This window comes from Pongo pygmaeus, chromosome 1 (assembly GCF_028885625.2).
Source record: "Pongo pygmaeus isolate AG05252 chromosome 1, NHGRI_mPonPyg2-v2.0_pri, whole genome shotgun sequence".
Classification (NCBI taxonomy): Eukaryota; Metazoa; Chordata; class Mammalia; order Primates; family Hominidae; genus Pongo; species Pongo pygmaeus.
The window spans coordinates 152,208,721-152,228,317 of record NC_072373.2 but is presented as its reverse complement, the minus strand read 5'-3'; the positions used below and the strand labels follow the sequence as shown (position 1 = coordinate 152,228,317).

At 39.2% G+C, this 19,597-nt stretch overlaps 1 protein-coding gene across 10 annotated transcripts in view; it reads left to right on the top strand.

The window, feature by feature from the left end:
• The window catches only part of NEXN (nexilin F-actin binding protein), a 66,791-nt gene that overhangs the window by 36,256 nt on the left and 10,938 nt on the right, over nucleotides 1–19,597 (top strand). For 4 of the 10 annotated variants that reach the window (XM_063653830.1, XM_063653836.1, XM_054479810.2 and 1 more), the window contains 6 exons: nucleotides 3,125–3,166; nucleotides 4,350–4,547; nucleotides 4,974–5,150; nucleotides 7,566–7,754; nucleotides 11,525–11,722; nucleotides 15,739–15,960. In XM_063653830.1, the coding sequence (XP_063509900.1) occupies nucleotides 3,125–3,166; nucleotides 4,350–4,547; nucleotides 4,974–5,150; nucleotides 7,566–7,754; nucleotides 11,525–11,722; nucleotides 15,739–15,960 (1,026 nt within the window). The remainder of the gene's footprint in view (nucleotides 1–3,124; nucleotides 3,167–4,349; nucleotides 4,548–4,973; nucleotides 5,151–7,565; nucleotides 7,755–11,524; nucleotides 11,723–15,738; nucleotides 15,961–19,597) is intronic. The other 6 variants (XM_063653831.1, XM_063653843.1, XM_063653826.1 and 3 more) reach the window with 3 other exon arrangements.

Here is a 19,597-nt window from a genome sequence, read left to right as displayed (position 1 = left end):
CTTTTTATTGAGAGATTAACATGATTTATACAGGAGTTGTCAGTATTCTTTTAAAAAGAGAAGTTTTTTTTGTTTGTTTTTTTTTTTTTTGAGATGGAGTCTCGCTCTGTCACCCAGGCTGGAGTGCAGTGGCACAATTTCAGCTCACTGCAAGCTCCACCTCCTGGGTTCATGCCATTCTCCTGCCTCAGCCTCCCAAGTAGCTGGGACTACAGGTGCCCGCCACCATGCCGGGCTAGTTTTGGTAGAGAGAGGGTTTCACTGTGTTAGCCAGGATGGTCTCAATCTCCTGACCTCATGGATCCGCCCGCCTCGGCCTCCCAAAGTGCTGGGATTACAGGCGTGAGCCACCGCACCTGGCCTAAAAAGAGAAGTCTTTTGTAATTATTTTATTATAGATCCATTAAAGATTTTTAGTATAATACATAATTCAACAAAACCTTCACCATTTACCTAGCATGTCAGTGTTAACAAGTAATTCTATAACAAAGCAAATTATTCTAAACAAAATGTTTTATAGTATACAAAATTATTCTTTTTTTTTTTTGAGACGGAGTCTCACTCTGTCACCCAGGCTGGAGTGCAGTGGAGCGATCTCAGCTCACTGCAAGCTGCGCCTCCTGGGTTCATGCCATTCTCCTGCCTCAGCCTCCTGTAGCTGGGATTACAGGCACCCACCACTGCGCCCAGCTAATTTTTTGTATTTTTAGTAGAGACGGGGTTTCACCATGTTAGCCAGGATGGTCTCGATCTCCTGATCTCGTGATCCGCCTGCCTCGGCCTCCCAAAGTGCTGGGATTACAGGTGTGAGCCACTGCACCCGGCCACAAAATTATTCTTAATAAAACTATGAAAATAAACTATTAAAGTATAAAATAGATTTATTTTTAACAAACTTTCCTCAGAATAATTTATTTTTCAAGAAATTGGGTGTCTTTTTTTTTTTTTTTTTTTTTGAGACAGGGTCTTGCTCTGTCTCCCAGGCATGCTCATGGCTCACTGCAGCCTCCACCTCCCAGGCTCAAGTGATCCTCCCACCTCAGCCTCCATAGTAGCTGGGACTACAGGTGTGTGCCACGACACCCAGCTAATTTTTTTTTTTTTTTTTTTTGTAGAGACAGGGTCTCGCCATGTTGCCCAGGTTGGTCTTGAACCCTGGGCTCAGTCAGCCTGCCTCAGCCTCCCAAAATGCTGGGTTTACAGGCATGAGCCACCATGCCTGGCCAGGTATCTTAATAAAATGTATTATTTCTTTCTTGAGAGAAAATATAGAAAAGTGTGATGATGAGATAACAGGGACTTAGCCTAGTTCCTAGGATGAAGCAGGGTACAACAAAATTCCCTTACACTGCATGAGGAGTTAATGAACTCTTTAACCACTCTTTCATTGGTTTTAAAAGTCAAATTAAAACAATAAACAATCTGAATTCTTACTTTTTTAATGGTTCTATTTTCCCATTGTTTGTGTTTTCTTTTCCTGAGATCTTAAACACTGCATTATTTAAATCACCTATCTTCTCTCAATTATGTTTGCTAAGAAGAGTACATTAGTCTTCCTCTAAAGCTAAACTAATGGTATTTCTTATGAGTAATGAGTAAATTGAGCTTTTTTTTTTTTTTTTTTTTTTGAGAGGGACTCTTGCTCTGTCAGGCTGGAGTGCAGTGGTGTGATCTCAGCTCAATGCAACCTCCGCCTCCTGGGTTCACGCGATTCTCCTGCACCAGCCTCCCGAGTAGCTGGGACTACAGGCGTGTGCCATCACACCCAGCTAATTTTTGTATTTTTAGTAGATACGGGGTTTCACCATGTTGGGCAGGATGGTCTCGATTTCTTGACCTCGTGATCCGCCCGCCTCAGCCTCTCAAAGTGCTGGGATTATAGGCATGAGCTATTGTGCCTGGCCAAGCTCTCACTTTTTAAATGAGGAGCTTTCCTACTTAGACCTCGTCAAAATATAGAGAAAACATGACTATCAGAATTATTTTCCCTTCTAAACTATTCTATCCCAGCTGGGCACGGTGGCTCACGCCTGTAATCCCAGCACTTTGGGAGGCCAAGGCAGGCAGATCACTTGAGGTCAGGAGTTCAAGACCAGCCTGGCCAACATGGTGAAACCCCGTCTCTACTAAAAATACAGAAATTAGCCAGGCATGATGGTGCGCACCTCTAGTCCCAGCTACTCAGGAGGCTGAGGCAGGAGAATTGCTTGAACCCAGCATGCAGAAGTTGCAGTGACCTGAGACTATGCCACTACACTCCAGCCTGGGTGACAGCGCGAAACTCCATCTCAAAAAAATGAATAAGCTAGCCTACATCTTTCACTGCACTGTGATTGTATCAGTTTTATTTTTGCCCTATATTTATGTTGTAAAATATAATCATGACAAGTATTAGATTGCTAATGGATAGGTTTTCCTTTGATGGAGCAGTGACAAAGAGTGGAGAAGTGTTTCTATGTGTCTTGGTTTAAATTGCTAATTAAATTAATAATTGCTGCTTGTAAGCTCAACAGCCTGGTCATAAGAGTTTGGTCTGTTATTCAGTTTCTGGGTTACAAAGGTAGGCTTTATCTTAATTTTTTCTGTTTTTTTTAATTTTTTTTTTCTTGAAACAGGGTCTCACTCTGTCACCCACACTGGAGTGCAGTGGCATGAACATGGCTCACTGCAGCCTTAACCTCCTGGGCTCAAGTGATCCTCCTGCCTCAGCCTCCAGAGTAGCTGGGACCACAGGTGCGTGCCACCATGCCCAGCTAATTTTTGTACTTTTTGTAGAGAAGGGATCTCACCATGTTGCCCAAGCTGATCTTGAACTCCTGGGCTCAAGTGATCTGTCCACCTCAGCCTCCCAAATTGCTGGGATTACAGGCATGAGCCACCTCACCCAGTCTGATTGTTTTCTTAATATGTTGTTTTCTGGATATTGATATTGATATTGATATCAATATGCAACAATAAATATAAAGGACATATTTGGCTAATTTGGAACAACATAAACATATTTCAAAAATCATGAATTTGAAAATTTACTATAAGTCACAACTAAATTACTTTCCAGTTGTTGTTTAAAAGCAAAAAGTAGAAATCTGATGTAATGTAATGATATGAAATTCTCATTCAATAGATTGAGGACATAAACAATACGGGAACTGAATCAGCATCAGAGGTAAACAGACATTTCCTTTAATGAAACATTCACCTAAAATTATCTGATTCACAAATTATCTTTTAGTATAAGAAAAAATTAAAAGGGCTTTTATTATTTTTATTATAAATATAGAAATAAAAAAGTATGTTTTGCAAAGCAAGAGCATACTTTTGCACTTTCAAACACTATAGCTTAGTGTTTTTAAAGAAAAGTATGTTTTGCTTTCATAGTCAGGTTAGAAAGATAAGCCTTATTAATCTCAGTTTGAGATACTCTGCCAAGACAACGTATTTTTTGAACTGTTACTAACAGCTGAGATTGTTGAACGCTAACATTTATAAAAAGGCAATTTTATTTTCATCATTTGTCTTCTTTCCTCAGAGTTCCTGAGAGTTTATGTTTTGGTTTTTATATAATAGTATAGAGTGCAGTATCTGTTATCAAGAAGAAATGTTCAACAACCACAAAAATTTTAGTCATCCCTTTTATCTAACAGAATAAGTTAAAAATCTTTCAATTTGATGGTGTGCCTAAAACTACAGCCCATAAATTGGGAGCAATTTTATCTCAGGGCCATGTGTTTCATTTCATAACTTTTCTTAGTTTTTAAAAAAGTCAGAGGCAACAATAGATTATATAATTAAAATGAATTAAATAATAATTTTAAAATATTTTAATACAGTCAAATACCAGAGAGTTTTATCTATAATATATAAATGTTTAATAAATCACTTGGAAATACTGTGTTTTTTTCTCACTAAATACTGTTTTCATTAAGTATTTAAAAGCTTGCATAGAGAGAAAAATCATATGAAGAAACTTTTTTTTGTTTTAACTGAATCTATCCACCATCAAATTGATTTAGAGTATATTCACATGCACATTTTGTGGATTAGTGCACAAATAGCTTAATTCAGGCAATGTCACTGCAGTTTCGTTATCTAAACAGCTGTATTAACTCCATCTTCTAGGAAACAGAATGCTTCTTGAACCTCGTCAGCAATGGATTTCAGTAAGATTAACTCACAATGCACAAAGAATTTAGAGTAGGAGATATTTAATAATAATCTGTAAAAAAAAATTGCTCTTCATAATAACATTGATGACAATGTAATGAAATTCACCTATGATGGAGGTAAAGTCCCATGAAACCCAATTTTGATTAAGAAGAAATATGCTAATTATCTATTTTATAAAATAGGAAGGAGATGATTCACTACTTATAACTGTGGTACCTGTCAAATCATATAAAACATCTGGAAAAATGAAAAAGAATTTTGAGGATCTAGAAAAAGAACGTGAAGAGAAAGAAAGGATCAAGTATGAGGAAGATAAAAGAATAAGATATGAAGAACAACGACGCTCTCTCAAGGAAGCAAAGTGTCTTTCATTAGTTATGGTAAATTTTTGTTTGTTTGTTTGTTTTCTAAGAAACAAATCAAGGCAGTTTAAGTTAGTGTGTGTAGTGTGGTTAAGAGCATGGATTGTGGAGCCAGATTGTCTAGATTCAGATATCAGCCATTTACTAACTGTGTAACCATGGACAACTGTTTTAATCTCTCGCTGTGTTAATTAATTAAATCTCTCTTAGTTTATTTTTAAAATGGTAAAAATGAAAGCGCCTACTTCTTTTTTTTTTTAACTTCCAGAATGACTTGGATTTTTTTTCAATGCCTATTTCTTAAATGGTTAAACGAGTTAATATCTAGGAAGCACTTAAAATGGTGTTTGTTACATATACTAAGTTCTTTGAAAATGTTAATTATTACTATGGTATTAATAGTCCTTTATGACTAAAAGGTGGGTTTTCATAATGTTTTCTTAGGATGATGAAATAGAAAGTGAAGCAAAAAAAGAATCACTTTCTCCTGGAAAATTGAAACTAACTTTTGAAGAACTGGAGCGACAAAGACAAGAAAACCGAAAGAAGCAAGCTGAAGAGGAAGCAAGAAAACGTTTAGAAGAAGAGAAGCGTGCTTTTGAAGAAGCAAGGCGGCAAATGGTAAATCTACATATTTAAACCTTACAATTAATATTAATGAAGTTAGCTGACTTTAGATAAGGTTTATTACTACAAATTCAAAGAGATTTTACATATAGAAGGACTGATTTTCAAATTGTATTCATATTTCATATATAAAATACATCTAGGCTAGGCACGGTGGCTCATGCCTGTAATCCCAGCACTTTGGGAGGCCAAGGTGGGTAGATCACCTGAGGTCAGGAGTTTGAAACCAGCCTGGCCAACACTGAAATCCCTGTAATCCCAGCTACTTGGGAGGCTAAGGCACCAGAATCACTTGAACCTAGGTGATGGAGGTTGCAGTGAGCTGAGATTGCGCCATTGCACTCCAGCCTGGGTAACAGAATGAGACTGTCTCAAAAAAAAAAAATTCATACTGTTTTCCAGTTTCCACTCTGGGGCATTTTACCCAATATGCTTTAAATTTTTATTTTTATAAATTGTTATTAATGTATAAATATGCAAAATAATTACTGAATGAACCTGGTTTCCTTCATCTGTTAGTTCAATCTGCAATGTACTTAATGACATGGGTGTGGGACTGATTTTAAGTGTAAACTTGTTCCCAGCAGTCCAGTTTTTCAACTGTTTGAACATATCAAAATAACAGTTTACAGTGGAATATGCAGTTTGCCCTATTAAGTGTATGTGTGTGCATATTTGTGTGCATGCCTTTGTGTGTGTGTGTGTCTGTGTGTGTGTAGTGTGATTAAGAGCATGGATTGTGGAGCCAGATTGTCTAGATTCAGATATCAGCCATTTACTAATTGTGTAACCATGGACAACTGTTTTTATCTCTCGCTGTGTTAATTAATTAAATCTCTCTTAGTTTCTTTATTTTTAAAATGGTAAAAATGAAAGTGCCTACTTCTTTTTTTTTTTAACTTCCACAATGACTTGGATTTTTTTTCAATGCCTATTTCTTAAATGGTTAAACGAGTTAATATCTAGGAAGCACTTAAAATGGTGTTTGTTACATATACTAAGTTCTTTGAAAATGTTAATTATTACTATGGTATTAATAGATTTATCAACAGAAAGTAAAACTGAAATAAGAAAACACTGATGCCAAACCTCGTTTTAAGATTTAAAAATGGTCCAGGCATGGTGGCTCATGCCTGTAATCTCAGCACTTTGGGAGGCTGAGGCAGGCAGATCCCTTGAGCCCAGGAGTTTGAGACAGCCTGAGCAACATGTGGAAACCATGTCTCTACAAAAACAAATACAAAAATTAGCCAGGTGTAGTGGCACAGACCTGTAGTCCAAGCTCCCCGGGTGCTGAGGCGAGAGGATTGCTTGAGCCCGGGAAATCAAGGCTACGGTGAACTATGAATGAGCCACTGGACTCCAGCCTGGGTGACAGAGTGAGACCCTGTCTCAGAAAAAAAAAAAAAGGATCTAAAAATGGAATATTTGTAATTTTAAAGTTACAGAACTTTCTTGATCAGCTTTCTTGAATGATGTTCTAAGAATTATATATATAAAAATTTAATTTTCTAGACATTTATTTGAAAATGTTATTACTCAGGTATAGCTGCATAATATCTGCACATTTTAGAAATTTCTGGTGGTCAACTTAATAAAGAAATAGTATTGTTAAATAAATAATACATTTCAATTGATATTACAGTAAATTTAATAATAAATTAAAACTTTAATGATAAAATCATAAAACTGGAATTTTACATAAAATAGTTCTAGATAATAATCTTTTATCTGATTAGTGTAAGTTACCATAGTTCACAGTAAAAAAAAAAAAAAACTACAAAAATTACAAAATGAGAACCTTATTTTACTACCAAAGAGATTCTGTGTAGATATACTTGAACCCCAATTATAGTACACACATACGCATTTTATATTTGTTCTGGGAAAGTTAATAGTCAACAGTAACCCCTCACTGCAGCCTCAACCTACTGGGCTCAAGGGATCCTCCCACCTCAGCTTCTCGAGTAGCTGGGACTACGGGCACACACCACCACACTGGCTATAATGTGTTTTTTGGTTTTTAGTAGAGACGAAGTCTTGCTATGTTGCCCAGGCTGGTCTTGAACTCCTGGGTTCAAGTGATCCTCCTGCCTCCTAAAGTTCTGGAATTACAGGCGTGAGCCGCCACAACACCCGGCTAAAAATGTTTTAATATTCAATTTTATCTATAGAAATTTGGCTTACTTGAGAAGTTTTATTTAACCTGAGTACATCTTTATATGGAATTTCTCCAAATTTGAATATTTTATCATAGAAGACATTAAAAAGGAAGGGAATTTTGGTCAAGTATATTAAGGGCATTGAAACTCCTGTGTGATAGTGGCTAATTCTGTGCCTTTTGATTGATAATTCATTCCTTTTTCTGATGAACCTCAATTCTTAATAATGAATTGTTTATTTGGTTAGGTAAATGAAGAAGATGAAAACCAAGACACAGCAAAAATTTTTAAAGGGTACCGCCCTGGTAAACTCAAACTCAGTTTTGAAGAAATGGAAAGGCAAAGAAGAGAAGATGAAAAAAGGAAAGCAGAAGAAGAAGCCAGAAGGAGAATAGAGGAAGAAAAGAAGGCGTTTGCTGAAGCAAGGAGAAACATGGTAAGACAGAAGCTAACTGGAGAATGCTGTTAGAATTCACCTTTGAGAATATGTTAATAGAATCATTAGACTTTAGGGAATACCCTATTATTTCTGAAATCTGTGCCAAGATTCCAGAAATGGTAAATATGTTTTAAAGTCTCCCATGGAATAACACCAGTTGGTTGAAGGTATTTGCTTCAATTTAGTGTTCAGAAGATTCTGCTTTAAATTGCCATGCTTGGCACAAAGGATGGAATATTATCTCCCTTCTCTGGGAAGGCATGTTTTCCAGAACTAAGTATCCAAGGAAGAAGAAGAAGTAGGGAGTTTCCTCCCTCAACTTTTCCTTTCTTCCTCTCCATCCTTTCCCCACCTCCTTCCCACACTCCCTTTTTCCCTCCTTCATTCCTTTATTTCCTTCCTTTCCTTCTTTCAGTTTTCATTCCACCTACTATATATTAAATGACCTGAGTCATTTAATCAGAATTATTTCTCTCTCCAAAATGCTCACTCATCACTCTTGGAAATTGATACCTAACTTAACTGTCACAAGGTTATGACTGTACTTCCTATACCAGTTTTATGTTTGTACAATGTACAGTTATCTGACAAACAATTTTGAAGCAATTTGAGACTAGAGAGCAATTTGAGGAGAGCACTGCATCTCCTTCTTGAAACATTGTAATTAGCTTTGGTGATATCGTAACCTGGTTTTCTTCCTCTGTATGGGTGAGCATCACACACATATGTCCAAGTGTTTATTTGGCTTTATTGCCCACACAGATACTCAAATCAGAAACGTGGAAGCCTGAAACACTTCCATCTTCTTATTCATGCCTGATGTCCAACCAGTCACTAAGTCTCATTTATTCTACCTCCTAAATCACTATAAAATCTGTCAGTTTTCCCCCCACTTTGCACCGCCACTACTATAATCCAAGTTACTGTTACAGCTTGCCTGGGGCAACTCCTAATTAACTTGCTTTCTTACCTGTAACCTATTCTTTCCTGTAAGGCCAGGAGTGATCTTTAAAAAGAAATAAATTTTGATTGTGTTTTGTTACTGTTTTGCTTAATATTTCCCCACTTTTCTTAAGCAAAAATCCAAAAACTTCTAAAACAAATTTCTTTATAGTCTTGCTCTTGTATATTGCTCCCGTTTCATTTCTTGATTCTTCTTGAATCTGCTCTTTGTTCCAAATATGCTGAATTTGTTTGTATTTCTTCAAAGTGAGACTCTCTCAGCCTTCACACTGTCTGAAAGATGTCCCTCACTCCTTTCCCTATTCATAACTTTCCATTTCCTCTGGAAAGCCTTTCCTGATAGTAAACATCTTCTTCCATGAATTCTTACAGCATTTAGTACTCTTCATGGCACTAATCCTGTATTGTTACCACTTATGGCTGTCTTTTCCACTCCATGAGGCCAAGACTGTTCATCAAACATGTGGCACAATGCCTAGCGTAACAGACCTCCAATAAATGTTGATGGAACAAGTGATATTGAAATCTTACGTGCAGTAGGCAATCCCTGATTCATAAATGGTTTCTACATAGAAGTCCTACAGATGTTGTGAATGCACTTAATTTTTGGAGAATAAGCAGGTTTAGAAGCGGTAGCAGAAGCCGGGCGCGGTGGCTCACGCCTATAATCCCAGCACTTTGGGAGGCTGAGGCGGGCGGATCACGAGGTCAGGAGATCGAGACCATCTTGGCTAACATGTTGAAACCCCGTCTCTACTAAAAATACAAAAAAAAAAAAAAAAAAAAAAATTAGCCGGGCGTGTTGGCAGGCACCTGTACCTGTAGTCCCAGCTACTCAGAGGCTGAGGCAGGAGAATGGCATGAACCCGGGAGGCGGAGCTTGCAGTGAGCCAAGATTGCGCCACTGCACTCCAGCCTGGGGGACACAGCAAGACTCCGTCTCAAAAAAAAAAAAAAAAAAAAAAAAAAAAAAAAAAAAAAGCGGTAGAAGAGAAGTAACTGTGAAGATTACTAGACCTAGTCCTTGGGGCAGATTTGTAGGCCAATACTGCCTTTTTACCATGATTCACTCGTGGAAAAAATGCAGGCGAGAAAACTGCATTAAAACAAAACCAAGTTTCCTAAAGACATTTCTAAAGAGAAGAGAGAAAAACTTCCTCTTACATTTATATTGTTTTCTTATCCACAAATAAGTATTGTAATTTATCCAGGAATAAGTATTGTAATTTCATACTATAGCTTAGTTCATGCATATATAAAATTTAAAAATTTCAGGCAGTCTTTGAATTGTAAACCACTTAAATATTGTTTCTGAGTTGAAATAGTTCTGTGGTAAAGCCTGGATTACCTTGATAAAACTTGGAGCAAATGAATAATACCCCTTGCCTCTCTCATTCCCCTGTGTCTATTTCAACCACAGGGTCACAGTTCAGGCCAGAGGGTTATGTTATACCGCGCCCAGCCTATAATCTTTTTTTTTTTTTTTGAGATGGAGTCTCGCTGTCACCCAGGCTGGAGTACAATGGTGTGATCTCGGCTCACTGCACCTTCCACCTCCTGGGTTCAAGTGATTCTCCTGCCTCAGCCTCCCCAGTAGCTGGGATTACAGGCGCCCACCACCACACCTAGCTAATTTTTGTATTTTTAGTAGAGACAGGGTTTCACCATGTTGGTCAGGCTGGTCTCGAACTCCTGACCTCATGATCCACTTGCCTTGGCCTCCCAAAGTGCTGGGATTACAGGCATGAGCCACTGTGCCCGGCCTATAATCTTATTAGAAAGATTTTGAAGTTTGAATCCCAGCTTTGCCACATAGTATTTGTGTTGACTTTAGACAATTACTTTTCAGTGCCTCAGTTTCTTTCTCTGTAAAATGAGGATATTAGTAACTACTTCATAGGGTCATAGGATTAAATAAATTAATACATGTAAAGTGCTTATAACTGTACTTGGCAGCTCCAAGTATTAACTATTATTATTTCTTTAAAATTAGCCAGACAGCAAATAAACAATAAACTCATAGCACTAAGAATGATTTTTGCCTGATTATGAAGAGATCATGATGGGTTATCTAATTCATTCAGACAAAATCATGATTAACTTAAATGCTTTAATTACCAACATGGAGAGTCGTTTCAATCCAATTAAAAAATGTTCTCAAATTAGGAAATCTTAATGTCTAATTCAAAGTACTCATGGTATGAATAAAGTATTTCTTTGTCTTCACTGTAATGGAGAATAGATGGTTACCATTTCCTTCATAACCACAAAATACCTCAGTCTTACATTTTCTAATAATTCTTCCCTTTTATTTATTTATTTTTGAACACTGTGTCGAGACTTCCTTGTTTACTGTTAAGTCCCCTTGTTTTTTGTTCAATGTGAAACCTATTTAAGAAATCTGGCTGGGTGCGTGGCTCACGCCTGTAATCCCAGCACTTTGGGAGGCCAAGGCAGACGGATCACCTGAAGTCAGGAGTTCGAGACCAGCCTGACCAACATGGAGAAACCCCGTCTCTACTAAAAATACAAAATTAGCCGGGCGTGGTGGCGCATGCCTGGAATCCCAGCTACTCGGGAGGCTGAGGCAGGAGAATCGCTTGAATCTGGGAGGCAGAGGTTGTAGTGAGCTGAGATTGCACCATTGCACTCCAGCCTGGGCAATAAGAGTGAAACTCCGTCTCAAAAAACCAAAACAAAAACTAAAAACAAACAAAAAAAAGAAATCCCAGTTTTTTCAACAAATAGTCCCTTTTTAGTATGTATAATTCTGGCCAGAGTGATAAAATAATTATTTTAAATAGGTAGTAGATGATGACTCCCCAGAGATGTATAAGACAATCTCTCAAGAATCTCTTACACCGGGAAAACTGGAAATTAATTTTGAAGAATTATTAAAACAAAAAATGGAAGAAGAAAAACGACGAACAGAGGAGGAACGGAAGCATAAGCTAGAAATGGAGAAACAAGAATTTGAACAACTGAGACAGGAAATGGGAGAGGTAAGATTTTAAGAAATATCTATATTCCCCATATTTATTAAGCTAAGCATTTTACTTATATCACCTTATAATAACTTTGTATTATTATTCACCTTTAGGATAGTCGACATAGTATAATGAGGTGCTTACATGGTACAGGCGTCTGCACAATTATGTGTACTTTCTAGTCTGCTTTAACTACTCCTTCCTTGCTAGTTTAATAAAAAAGTATCTAGGTTTGCAAGTGACTGAGCTATTACTATTTATTTATATTTGTAGTTCATAAATATGCATATTTATATTCGATACATATATATAGACTATACAGTGCCAGCTTCATGGGCATGCACCTTGTGCACTCACAAGATGTCATGTTCAGAAGGCCCTGCATTTGGGGTTTAATGCTGAGGTTACTGTCTTCAAATTCTTTTTGTGGTGTGAACATGGCTCACTGCAGCCTCGACCTCCCGTGCTCAAGTGATCCTCATGTCTCAGCCTTCTGTGTAGCTGGGACTTTAGGTGCACGCAGCACCATGTCTGGCTAATTTTTAATTTTTTTTTTTTTGAGATGGAGTCTTGCTGTGTCGCCCAGGCTGGAGTGCAATGGCACGATCTTGGTTCATTGCAACCTCCACCTCCCAGGTTCAAGCAATTCTCCTGCCTCAGCCTCCCGAGTAACTGGGATTACAGGCATGTGCCATGATGCCTGGCTAATTTTTGTATTTTTAGTAGAGATGGGGTTTCACCATGTTGGCCAGGCTGATCTCGAACTCTTGACTTCAGGTGATCCGCCCACCTCGGCCTCCCAAAGTGCTGGTATTACAGGCATGAGCCACCGCGCCCGGCCTTTTTGTTTTTTTTCTTTTCTAAAGATGGGGTGATCACACTTTGTTGCCCAGGCTGGTCTCGAACTTCTGGCAAGCGATCCTCCCACCTGAGCCTTCCACAGTTCTCGGATTACAGGCATTAGCCATCATGCCCAGCCACTGTCTTGAAATTCTTAATTTTACCTTTGAATTTGTGTGTTGTATATAAGTGAAAGCTGATTGGACGATGATGCATGCCCTATATAGGAGCTTTTGCTCACTAGAGCTTCACGCTGTCTTCCCGCCTCCCTGGAATGGGTTTTCATCAGCCCCCTTCCCAGGGCCCTGCCTAACCTTCCCTCTTCGGACTCTGCTGCCATCCCTCTGGGTGGCCCGGGCTGCGTGGGCAGCAGAAGAGAAAGGTAGAATGGCGGTGTGTATTCACCATCAGCCTTGGCCCCTGCCAGGGGCCAGGCCTCACACATGAACAGGGTCAGGGTCTAAGATGTAGCCTCATGACTTGGACTGGCAATGCTATGGCATGTTTGGCAGGCAACTTGGTAGGGTTCTCTCACCAACTTATGACCTAGGAACCGAATGAGTTCCTACACAGAGGTTGCAATCTCTTGGAAGGTGCCTGTTTTTTATGGGTTGGGGCAGTAGGCACGTAGGAAGGGAAGTTTTACTTCTCTGCCCCAGATGTGGCTGGCAAATTATCTAGTGGACCCTGAGAATATAAATATAAATGTATAAATAAATACCAGGAATGTGCTGTAGGAAAATATTCCAAGGTCTAGGTTTCTTATGTATTGTTTATTTTCACTCCACATAGTCCAAAAAGTGGAAATAGTATAAAGGAATGTTTTCTCTTACCCCTTGGTTGAGTCAAGAAATTAGGCTTCATGTCATATCATCCCAGACTGTGACACCCTCTGCCTCCACCTTTTAAAACTCTGCGTAGAACTTTAAGTCTTCTCCAGGAAAAGTATACCAGGAATACCTGTAGTATTTTACCATTCCATATGGTGGTATTAGGGTTTGGTAAATATTACAAAGGACTAGTAATAATAGGTTGTGAAAAGTCAGGGGAAAAGAATCTGAATAAAAGAACAAGATGGGCCGGGCACGGTGGCTCACGCCTGTAATCCCAGCATGCTGGGAGGCTGAGGCAGACAGACAGATCACGAGGTCAGGAGATCAAGACCATCCTGGCTAACACGGTGAAACCCCGTTTCAACTAAAAAAATACAAAAAATTAGCCGGGCATGGGTGGCAGGCGCCTGTGGTCCCAGCTATTCGGGAGGCTGAGGCAGGAGAATGGCGTGAACCTGGGAGGCAGAGCTTGCAGTGAGCCGAGACTGCACCACTGCACTCCAGCCTGGGCTACAGAGCAAGACTCAAACAAACAAACAAACAAACAAAAAACAAGATAAAATGGTATAAAGAACTGGAGCCAGCCAGGCACAGTAGCTCATGCCTGTAGCCCCAGCACTTTGGGAGACCAAGGTGGGCAGATCACTTGAGGTCAGGAATTTGAGACCAGCCTGGCCAACATAGCAAAACCCCGTCTCTACTAAAAAAAAAAAAAAAAAAAAAAAAAGAGAAAAAAAAAAATTAGCTGGGTAGGTGTGGTGGCACACACCTGTAATTCCAGCTACTAGGGAGGCCGAGGCAGGAGAATCACTTGAACCTGGGAAGAGGAGGTTGTAGTGAGCTGAGATAGTGCTGTTGCCCTCCAGCCCAGGTGACAGAGTGAGACTGTGTCTCAAACAAACAAAGAATTGGAGCCCAATTATGACTGACTCCTTTTTTTCTTCTTCTTAAAACGCAGCTCACTCTATCAGGCTGGAGTGCAGTGGTGCACTCATAGCTCACTGTAATCTTGAACTCCTAGGCTCAAGTGATCTTCCCGCCTCAGCCTCCCAAGTAGCTGGGACTACAGGCACACACTACCACACCCAGTGAATTTTTTCCAAGATCAGACGCAATCAGCACATTCAGGGTGGAATGGCTGTAGACCTGGTGAATTGTTTGTAGAGATGATGTTTCGCTCTGTTGCCCAGGCTGGCCTCGAACTCCTGGGCTCAAGTGATCCTCTCACCTTGGCTTCCCAAAGTGTTGGGAGTACAGGTGTGAACCACTGTGCCTGGCCAGTTGACTCCTTTTCTGTCTTTGCTGGTGGAATACATAATTGAGGATACAAGTGATATGTAGAGAAATGTAGATATTTTACCAGACTATATCTCCAGAAATGCTTAATTATTAAATTGAGTATTAAGAGTGATGTTTAACTTTATAAGACTACCATAAAATCAAAAGTAGGAAAAATTTTAGATACTCTGGCTCTATTTAGAGATGAAGAAAATCATACAGTGGGTAACTGGGCAAAAGCCTGCACAGTATCAGAGCCAGGACTAGAACTCATATGACTCCTAGTCCAGTGTTCTTTTTGTTTGTTTGAGACAGTCTTGCTGTGTCACCCAGGCTGGAGTGCAGTGGCACAATCTCGGCTCACTACAACCTCCGCCTCCTGGGTTCAAGTGATTCTCCTGCCTCAGCCTCCCAAGTAGCTGGGATTACAGGCACAAGCCACCATGCCTGGCTAATTTTTGTATTTTTAGTAGAAACGGGGTTTCACCATGTTGTCCAGGCTGGTCTCGAACTCCCGACCTCAGGTGATCTGCCTACCTCGGCCTCCCAAAGTGCTGGGATTACAGGCGTGAGCCACTGCACCCAGTCTAGTGTTCTTTCAATTATTTTTTACCTTCCCCTAACAAAGATCTTTCTACAACTCCTAGAAAAAGCTAATCTTGTCATGAATATTTTAGTTTTAGCAAGTTATCAAGGAATGTCAGAGAATTTTAACCATATTCCCTAATGAGAATAGTATTTTAAGTAGAATGTTTTCAATAATGCCTTAAATTTGTAGCACGATTTTGAGTTAGTAAATTTGGACCCTGCATTTAGAGAAGAGGTTAAACTGTATTTTTGGTTTCAAATAAGAAATAGTGCACATTTTTTGGATGGTTTATTTTACAAACTAATATGCTGATATTCAATCTTTTTTTTTTTTTTTGAGTCACGCATGGTGGTATGTGCCTGTAGTCCCAGCTCCTTGGGAAGCTGAGGCAGGAGGATTGCTTAAACACAGGAATTCAAGGCCAGCCTCGGCAACATAGTGAGACTCTCTCAAAAACAGCAGCAACAAACTTACTAATTTTTTTTTTGAAGGAAGAGGAAGAAAATGAAACCTTTGGATTGAGCAGAGAATATGAAGAACTGATCAAATTAAAAAGGAGTGGCTCTATTCAAGCTAAAAACCTAAAAAGCAAGTTTGAAAAAATTGGACAGTTGTCTGAAAAAGAAATACAGAAAAAAATAGAAGAAGAGCGAGCAAGAAGGAGAGCAATTGACCTTGAAATTAAAGAGCGAGAAGCAGAAAATTTTCATGAGGTATATTACCTTTATATTTAACATAGTTATGGTACAGTAATGATAATAAATTTAACAGAAGTAACATTGGCTTTGAAATAAGTTTTAGTACTTAAAATTAATCATTGGTATATACAGTAATCTGGGAAGTAAATAGCAAAACACATGTAGATCTTAGACTTTGAAAGACTAGCATTGTTTCAAAATCACCTTTATCAGTGTTAAAACCTACAGTGAATGTCAAATGGTTCTCACTCTAGCAAAAATGTTCAAAAATATTTTTTGGCTGGGTGTGGTGGCTCACGCCTATAATCCCAGCAGTTTGGGAGGCCAAGGAGGGAGGATCACATGATCCAGGAGTTCTAGGCTAGCCTGGGTAACATCTCTACAAAAAAATGATACAACTAAAATAATATATTTTTTGGCATATGTTTTAGTTGAGTCAGTAGAACCAGTGTATATTCAAGTTAAACACCAGATTATTCATACTTTATTTTTTAGATGAAACCCATAAAGCCTCTAATATTTGCTCAAAGTTACAGCAGTAATTCAGTGTGGAAGAGCCTAAATGAGAATTCTGATGACATGAATTTGAATTACCTTCAAACATAAAATAAAGAGGCAATCACTGACCTGCAATATCCCTTCTAGCTTAAGGACTATTTCTGTGATTATGAATACTAGTTTAAATGAGATCTAGAAATTTTTTTCTGCCAGAATTGCCATCCTATAATATTTAACAGAATTTAACCTATATTCTAGAAATACATTTTTATCAAATATTCAGCTAGCATAACAGGTATGGGAATTTGGGAGGGCCTTCAGAGGAGACTGAATAAAAGGATAGAATGAAGAAACTGTGTGCCAATTATTGGGACTATAAGCAATTCATTATTATTGAGGCATGCACAAGTGCAAAGGACAGCAAAATGAAGATGCAAGCATAATTGAGATGATCATGGAGTCTTAGATGCCATGTGAAGGGATTTTTAAAACATGGATATTGGCTGGGCACAGTGGCTCACACCTGTAGTCTCAGCACTTTGGGAGGCCGAGGTGGGTGGGTCACTTGAGCCATTTCAAGACCAGCCTGGGCAACATGGCAAAACTGTATCTGTACAAAAAATACAAACAAATTATCCGAGCATGGTGGTGCATGTCTGTAGACCCAGCTACTTGGGAGGCTGAGGTGGGAGGATTGATTGAGCCTGGGTTGTTGAGGCTGCAGTGAACTGTGATTGCACCACTGCACTCCAGCCTGGGGGTCAGAGCAAGACGCTGTCTCTAAAACAATAAAGCATGGATATTGTCAGGCAGATATTGTCTACATAGCTGGATCATGCTGAAGCTATATGGTCTTAGATACATGCGTTAAAAAATTATTTGAGGCCAGACGCGGTGGCTCACGTCTGTAATCCCAAGCACTTTGGGAGGCCGAGGCAGGTGGATCACCTGAGGTCAGGAGTTCAAGACCAGTCTGGCCAACATAGTGAAACCCTGTCTCTACAAAAATTAGCTGGGCATAATGGCGGGTGTCTATAATCCTAGCTACTAGGGAGGCTGAGGCAGGAGTATTGCTTGAACCCGGGAGGTGGAGACTGCAGTGAGCCAAGATCGCACCACTGCACTCCAGCCTTGGCGACAGAGCGAGACTCCGTCTCAAAAAAATAAAAATAAAAAATAAAAAATAAAAAAATTATTTAAATGACTACTATGTTCCAGGGACTGCTTTGGACACAAGACATCAGTAACTAAACTTACAGTCCCTGTTCATATAGTGTTTAGAATCTAATGGATGGGTTGGGGATTGGGAGGGGTGGAAAACAATTATCAGGTGGTTAACAAACGAAAGCTATTAAGTTTAATAAAGCAGAGTAAGGGAAATAAGAGTATGTGTTACTGTTTTGTACAGCGTGGTCAGAGGCGGCCTGAGGATTTGAACTCTAGGGCTGGGATGGAAAGGACAGATAAGTATGCAGGAGTCAAAACTGGCAGGACTTGGGGATGATGATGGAGAGGAAGAAAGAGGAAGGAATCATAGTGACAGGGTATACAGTAACAATACGGGAAACCAGACTAGAGTTTGGAAGGAAAAGAGGTTCCATAAGCTATTTGACACAAATGGAGACGCTGTGAAACATCAACCAATCAATTTGATATGCATCTAAGCTTGTGTGACATACAAGCCTAAGGCCTGGGTTAGTTGTAGATAAACCTTTTCATCATTGCCAAAAGCAAACACCATTTCTATTTTTTAACATCTACGAAATGTTGAACATTTTTAACATGTTGGATCTGTTGTTTTGGGGATATATATGTGGATATAATATGCCTTTAAGAAGTTTAGTCTACAGCCGGGTGCGGTGGCTCACACCTGTAATCCCGGCACTTTGGGAGGCTGAGGCGGGCGATCACCAGGTCAAGAGATCGAGACCATCCTGGCCAACATGGTGAAACCCAGTCTCTACTAAAAATACAAAAATTAGCTGGGCGTGGTGGCACGGGTCTGTAGTCCCAGCTACTCAGGAGGCTGAGACTGCACTCCAGCCAGGCGACAGAGCGAGACTGTCTCAAAAAAAAAAAAAAAAAAAAGTTCAGTCTAATGACGTATGACGAAGAAAATTCTAATTATTGTAAGTACTATAATAGAAGTTATTACAGAATCAAATTGGGTGGAGTCAATATACCTAGGATATGTTTAACAGGGCAAGAAGGTGACATTTAAGCTGAGTGTGAAGGCTGAATAAAAGTTGCAGGTAAAGAGGAGACACATTCCAGATAGAGGAGAAGCCTTCCAGATTAACTCAGAGGTTGTAAAAATGGGAATGGAAAACAGGTTCAAAGGACTACAAGGCAAGGTTCACAGAAAAAGTGATAGGATACAAAGCTGTAAAAATAGGTTGTGTCTAGTTAATGAAGGTCTTTTTAAACCTTGCAGGCTCTGTGATCTGGAGAACAATGTTAATAACTTTTTAGGTCAGAGTAATAAAATATTTATGTTTATACAAGAATTCTGGGACCATGGAGGATGAACTGGAAGACAGGCATGAAGTTGGGGCCAAGGGAGAAAAACAGACCTAACTAACAAAAGTAGGTTAGACTCTGGTATGGATAGGAGTTAAACAAACAAAAAAGGGTTATAGGTTGCTTTTTGGGCAATTGGTTGTGGAGGGGGCCACCATTACTTCAGGATAACTAGATGATGCTATAGAGAAATCAGGTCTGGGGAGTTGGGGTGAATAGTTTTGGCATGTAAAGTTTGAGTGATATTTGGATAAGGTAAAGGCAGTCTAACCAAGGTCCTGATCTAAGGTGAGAGGCAAGCAGATTCTAACTTTTACATTTAGCACTGGAAAGTACAAGTAGATAAAGCTGCTTATAAAGTTAATTGTTGAAAGTGAATTAAACCCTGGAGAACACCAATATTTAGTGGATGACTGGCCAAACATCAGTCTTTATAGGTGTAACATGGAAGGTAAAGTTCAATCAGCATGCACTTGCTTCCTTTTGGTAATGGTAGTGAAACCGTAGCAGTCATACCTATACCTACAAAATATGTAGGTAAGAGTAACAAAAATAAGATAGGTGACTTCTTGTTTTATTGCTATTACTGGCTCTCTAGTATACATGGATGTGGTATTAGGACATGGCTGAACTT